The sequence below is a fragment of the Aythya marila genome, assembly GCF_965140915.1.
Source record: "Aythya marila genome assembly, chromosome: 5".
Classification (NCBI taxonomy): domain Eukaryota; kingdom Metazoa; phylum Chordata; class Aves; order Anseriformes; family Anatidae; genus Aythya; species Aythya marila.
Genome location: NC_139046.1, coordinates 60,244,357 through 60,250,356, shown reverse-complemented (window position 1 = coordinate 60,250,356; position 6,000 = coordinate 60,244,357). Strand labels below are relative to the sequence as shown.

Sequence of the window (6,000 nt, the reverse complement as noted above, 5' to 3'; positions counted from 1 at the left end):
CCGAAACAAACTACTAAAGACAAGTAGATGCAGTGAAACGCAGCTCAGATCTCTGAAAGTCAAAAAGAAATCCAGGCTCACCCCAATTGCTGAGCAGAGCGGCGGGTGTGGGGCACGTCCTGACCCATCTGTGCTGTGTGTGCACAGCCTGTGAGGAGACCTGAGGGTACAGGGCGTGCGTTTGGGGGTATCTGAGGGTAGATGAGAAAAATTTGTGGCTGAACCGACTGAAACAAGACAACGTGAACACACAGGCTGGCAGCCATTCAAAAGAGACCTATTTAAGAGTTTACATCTTTAGCTCTTTCACTACACAAGAGAATTGCAAGCACTTGTTGTGAACCGGGCGTTAGGGAGGTTACAACGGGACCGAGCACATTCACTGCTGCTCTCAGCCCGGGCGGTTTATTTCAGCTCAGTGTCGAAAAGCTGCAACTCAAACACCTTTAACTCTGGCTGCTCTGCCACAGCTCTGGGCAAGCCCCTACGGGACCGGGACATTAAAGCAGAGGGCGGCTTTAACAGCGCGCTGAGGCGCCGGGCGGCCGCTGAGGCGATCCCCGAGCAGGGGGCGGGACGCCGCGCCTCAGCCCTCGCCCCTCAGAGCCGGGCACCACCGGCCCGCCTCGCCATCCCCTCCGCCAATCAGCGCGCGGGGCCGTCCCCGCCGCCGCGGAGGCTCCTGGGGGCTGTAGTCCCTCCTCTCAGGCTCCGCGCCGCGCAGGCGGCGGGGGGAACTACGCCTCCCAGCTCCCCCCGCGCGGCCGCGACCCGGCGCGGTGGGTGCGGAGCGGCTCCCTCAGGAAGGCGGCGGCGGCGGCGGTGGCGGCCGCGGCCATGAGCTCGGCGCGGGACTCGCAGCCTCAGCACGGCCTGAAGCGAGCGGCCTCGCCCGATGTAACGGGGATCGGGGCTGGGATTGGGATTTGGGATTTGGGATTTGGGATTGGGATGGGGTGGGCGTAACGAGCGTGTGCTCCCCCCCACCCCCGCAGGGCTCCAGCAGCTGGGAGGCGGCCGACCTGGGCAACGAGGAGCGCAAGCAGAAGTTCCTGCGGCTGATGGGCGCCGCCAAGGTGAGGCCGGGCCTGGGGGGGGTGGGACGGCAAAAAGAAATAAAAAATAAAAAATAATAATGAGATCGGCAGGGTGTGGGCAGAGCTGGCGGTGCCTGGGAGCGCCCCCAGCCCCCCCCGCGGTGTCTGTTCGCAGAAGGAGCACACCGGGCGGCTCGTCATCGGGGACCACCGCTCCACGTCGCACTTCAGGACAGGTCAGTGCAGGGCTTGGGGCAGGGTTTGTGGCTGGAGGTGAAGGCAGATCCGTTTGCCAAGTTGGTAATGCCTCGTCAGAGTGCAGGCAGCTTTTCTGGCCTTCTGAAGGCCAGGGTCAATAAAGGACTTGGTGGTCAGTGAAACTCGCGTAAACCAGGCTCTACAGGTCCTTGTCGTGGTTTCTTATCACGATAAGAAAGTGAAGTGTTGCTGCTTTTGGTACCCAGCAGTATTACGCTGCTTCCGTGCTGCCAGGTGTGGATATCCACGCCCCTAACTCAGTGTGTGTGTGTGTTAGGGGGGGAGAGAACAAAAACAGGATTGATTTCTCCTCCAACCTGGTTACCTACTGAATGGAAATCTCTCTACCTTAAAGCACAAAATAGAGGAGGGGAAGATATGCAAGGTCATCTTGGAATTAGCACTAATTTGATGTTATATAACACATAGCTCCTTATCGGACTCGCTCAGTCAAAGTACACCGAAACGAAGCTGGGCTGGAATGCCTGACAGAAGCTGTAATAAAACTGTATAGAAGAGCAACTGTCGAGAGGTTCAGAAAGCTTACTGATACCTGATACGCCCCACAAGTCATTTTTCAGTTGATGAAAAGCGATGTGCAGGCCAAAACACCAAAGGAAGCCTGGGGATTGTTTTCCAGGCTCTGCTATTGGCCTGCAGAGTGACTGTGAATCACCTCCTGGGACCTGAATTTCCTAGGATGCTGTTTCTTAAGGAATCATAAATACTCAGAACTGCACTGTTATTAGCAAGAAGTGCTGCTTTTTCACAAAAAAAAAAAATCAGGGCAGCTATTTTCTTAACACTTTACTTCCTTTTCCAACATAAGGTTTTCCTCCTTCTAGAGTAACAGATGACTCTACTTTCTAAACAAGGAAAAGTTTGTAATACATCTGTGGTTTACAGTGATACAGGTTAAAAACTAGTGTTGTAGGCCTTCTTGGGGGGAAGATTTAGAGGTTTCAGCTTTTCACAAGAACAGAGGATACTCAACTATTTCAGATCATATTTTTCCCCCCAGTAGAAGTGCTCCTTGATTTACTTACACAAGCAAATAGTAGTAAAGGGCATGTAGAAGTAGTAGCTTGTGCTCTGTTAATTAGATAAGATCAGTTTTCCTGCTAATTCCTAAAGGTGGGCAAGAGTAAAAAGTAACTGCTCCTGATAATTCAGGCTGCATGAAATAATTTCAGATGCAGCTCTATAAACTAGCGTGGTAGTATTGTTCTAATTGCTAATGCAATGTACTAATTACAGTTTGTAACTAATACGTTTTTGTACAGTAATCTGGTAGTTTCTAAGGAAGGTGGCTAAATTTAAACTTTTTCACCTATATTGTGATAAGCTTTGAAAAACCTGGTGACTTTGTGTAATTTGATGTCTTTGTTAATTTGAATGAACCATAACCAAAGTACACTGGACATGCAGGGGAAGAAGACAAGAAAATGAATGAAGAACTGGAGTCGCAGTACCAACAGAGCATGGACAGCACCATGTCCGGACGAAACCGGCGCCATTGTGGACTTGGTTTCAGTGAGGTAGCAAGTTTAATTATTTCTCTACTGATTTGGCCGTCGCTTCAGTAAGACAAGATGATCCATGGGTTAAAAACCTGATAACCGTGCATGGTGGTGAACTTGCACAGTTTGGGTTAAACGAGAAACTGGCTGGAGTCACTTGACCCTAATTTGTGTGCGCTGTTGCAGCCGTGTAGGTGCCTGGAAATGATGGATGCTTTCCATTGTTCCGAGCAGTGCTGTGACGTACTCCATAGTAGGCAAGAGCGATTAGGACAAAGTTGCAAATATATCAAATGAGTGTTGTCACGGAACACACAAAAGGAGGGAGTGTGTGTAACCATCTGCATTGTCACAGAGAGCTAATTAATCTATTTTGGCTTCTGGCTGCTGTGAGGTGCATACCTCCCTATGGCCCTGAAAACTAAGCAGAAATAGAGGGGTCAGATGAGGGAAACTCGGCCTTCCGTGGGGTGGCACCCACCTGGTCTTGTACTTGCAAGCGATTGCATAGGGATGAGCAGAAAGAGGAATGTGACCAAAAAAAAAAAAAAGGAACAACCACATTGGGTTATTAGGAAGCTGTCCTTATGTGCCAGTTGACATGTCTTTTTTTTTTTTTTTCCTCCTGTTGGCACCTATTATGGCATGAAAACATGGATAATGTTTCCAGAGAGAGTAAAACAACGCATGCTTAGAGTTCTTAGTATTCAAACACGGACGCATTGCTCCTTAGGTGCATGAACAAAATTCAACTTTTGGATCATTCCTTTTAGCAGTAGCATTGGATTACTTCAGCACTCCTAACGCTGCTTTGTAATGCTGTGCTAAATTTATTTTCAAAGATCAGTCATGACTAATCATCAGAAGTCTTGATGATCTATCAGTTAGTGTCAGCATGTCTCATTCCCTGACAAGCATTTAAGTGTCGTTGTGTACCCTGTGCGCAAAAGTAAAGAATCACTGAAGCGATGGAAACCAAAACTTTTCAAGCTCATTTAATGCAGTCTTTAGGGTTTCTGCTGTAACTAAATAGGAAAGTGGCCGAAGAATCTTTGGCTGTTGCAGTCAGTCCTGTTAAGCAGTCCGGCGGGGTTCCTTTCTGTCTAATAATTTGTATATCAAAGACCCGTGGTTAGCAAGCTAGCCCGCTTCAGAACTGATAGGAAAGGAGCCATTTAGCACAACGTTCTCACTGGGCACATCTAAGAGCCGCGATGGAGTTGCCAGGAAATTAGGGTTTCTCTGTCTCATAATCTGAACTTCTAGTTTCAGGAGGGTGAAGAAGAGGCAGGTGGACACTCCTCTGAACACGAGAGTTCAGACGACTCCGAAAGTGGCTCTGAGTCAGAGCAGGACGAGTCTGCAGAGGAGCTGCAAGCTGCTGAGAAGCATGATGAAGCTGAGGTTCCAGAAAACAAAAAAGAAGCGAAAAGCAATTATAAGATGATGTTTGTTAAAGCTAGTGGTTCATAACTGCAGATGTAACAGCTTCGTATTTAAAGTACAGTAAGCCTTATTGTTACAGTGCGAAGTGGAGGACTGCTACAGCACAAATCTTTGTATTATGATTTTAAAAAGACCCTGTTAGATGACAAAAAGTAGTATTTGCTTTCAGTTGCCATGGATAATGTTTTTATGGGCACAGTGAGAATCCTGGTTTTTGTAAAGTGTATAAAATACTGGATGAAGAAATAAATTCTTTTTGTTCCTGCCCAATCTGTACTATATGTTATCTAAACTACCCTTCCCTTTATTTCATGCCAGAAAAGGAAAATTCCTCTTAGTGGCTTCTTCAGTTAGCACCCTAGTCTTGAATTTTTAACTATAAGATTACATGTGAATTATTGGATGTTGCAGTAGTTGTAAAATACCAATATCAGCACTATTTTGTGATGTGCTAGAGCTTTAAACAATGATTTTGTCTATAGATGCTAGTGTTGACAGGGCTAAGAACAGAAATCGCTCACTTTTGTAGCAGCATTAATCACTATCCATCTGAAGTCCTACAACAGCTGTTGGGAAAAGGTGGTTTGAAATCCTTTATACAACAGGAGATGGGTTGCTTCTTTTTTTTCAGTTTATAATAAGGATGGGGAAAATAAACTGCAGGGAGGGTAATTTGTAGTCCTTTATAACTTTCACTAGAAAAAAAAAAAAAAGAGTTTGAATGATTGGCACCTGGTTATAACACTAAGCTGTTATTGTTTAATAACACCGCCTGAAGGAATCATTTTACTTTAGAAGAGAAAATATAATTTAATAATAAAAAGGATATGAAAATCATTTAGCTCTTTAATATATAGAGTACAGAGTTTCACGCGAGCCTTTCTTCCTTCCCTTGCCATACACACATCGCTTGGATGTCTATGTAAATTACCACAAAGAGGTTGTACCTTGCAAGTTAAGCTGATGTGCATAAAGAGTCAGGACTTTTGGTAACTCCTTCCAACAAGAACTAAGTGTAGCCGTTCCTTTGCAAATGTATAGCTTATCATACTAAAGTTATCAGTAAAATAACAGAACTTCTTAGACTTAATTTCCTCGTGAATGAACGAACTGCCTCTTTGCTGGGAGAACAGAACAGCACACCCGTACGTGTAGCGCAGCTTCATTCTTTTACAATAGTGTTTTAAGAAACACTCCAGATGCTTGTGGGGAATTTTCCATTTCTGTATGCTATTTATTACATGCAGATAAAATTTGCAAGCCACATGGCTTACACGAAAGCAACAGTACGTGCTATCATATAGGGTTATTGAATAAAACATAAACAGTGCAGCATCAATTGTTGGGGGATACATTATGGAAAAGATAAAAGCAATACGACTGTAAATAAAAAGTTTAAGGTAGCTATTTCACTATAGTTGTGCTTAATCCCATTTTTTTAAGTCATTCACTTTTAAAAACAATTTTGAGCAGCAGCCACTCAAGTTCAGAGATCTGTACTTGACTTGTAGGGATTCTTTCTGCTTTCCCACTATTCCAAGATTCTAATATGTAGACAGAAATTAAAGTTGCTTGTACGCGGTTAAGAAAACTTCTCCATGACTTAATTTTCCTAATGATGGAGCAGCTAATGGCTAAGACACTTAACGTGTCTAAGACAAGCAGACAAGTTGAAGAACTGTTATTCCTATTTGAATGCAGGCTTTGAACTCCCACTATATAGACAACTTTGCAGACAA

General features: G+C 45.2%; 1 protein-coding gene across 1 annotated transcript; it reads left to right on the top strand.

Annotated features, from left to right (window-relative positions):
• The first annotated feature begins 757 nt into the window (after positions 1-757).
• Positions 758-4,547, top strand: LOC309878373 (small acidic protein). Its single transcript, XM_082760793.1, has 5 exons — positions 758-897; positions 996-1,076; positions 1,213-1,273; positions 2,724-2,833; positions 4,082-4,547. The coding sequence occupies exons 1-5, from the start codon at positions 838-840 to the stop codon at positions 4,286-4,288; spliced, it is 519 nt and encodes a 172-aa protein (XP_082616919.1). The 5' UTR covers positions 758-837; the 3' UTR covers positions 4,289-4,547.
• The last annotated feature ends 1,453 nt before the right edge of the window (positions 4,548-6,000 follow it).

Coding starts and splice junctions, on each gene's coding strand:
- LOC309878373 (XM_082760793.1), top strand. CDS start 838: ATGAGCTCGGCGCGGGACTCGCAGCCTCAGCACGGCCTGAAGCGAGCG. Junction 1,274..2,723: donor CACGTCGCACTTCAGGACAG/GTCAGTGCAGGG, acceptor CTGGACATGCAG/GGGAAGAAGACAAGAAAATG. Junction 2,834..4,081: donor GTGGACTTGGTTTCAGTGAG/GTAGCAAGTTTA, acceptor CTGAACTTCTAG/TTTCAGGAGGGTGAAGAAGA.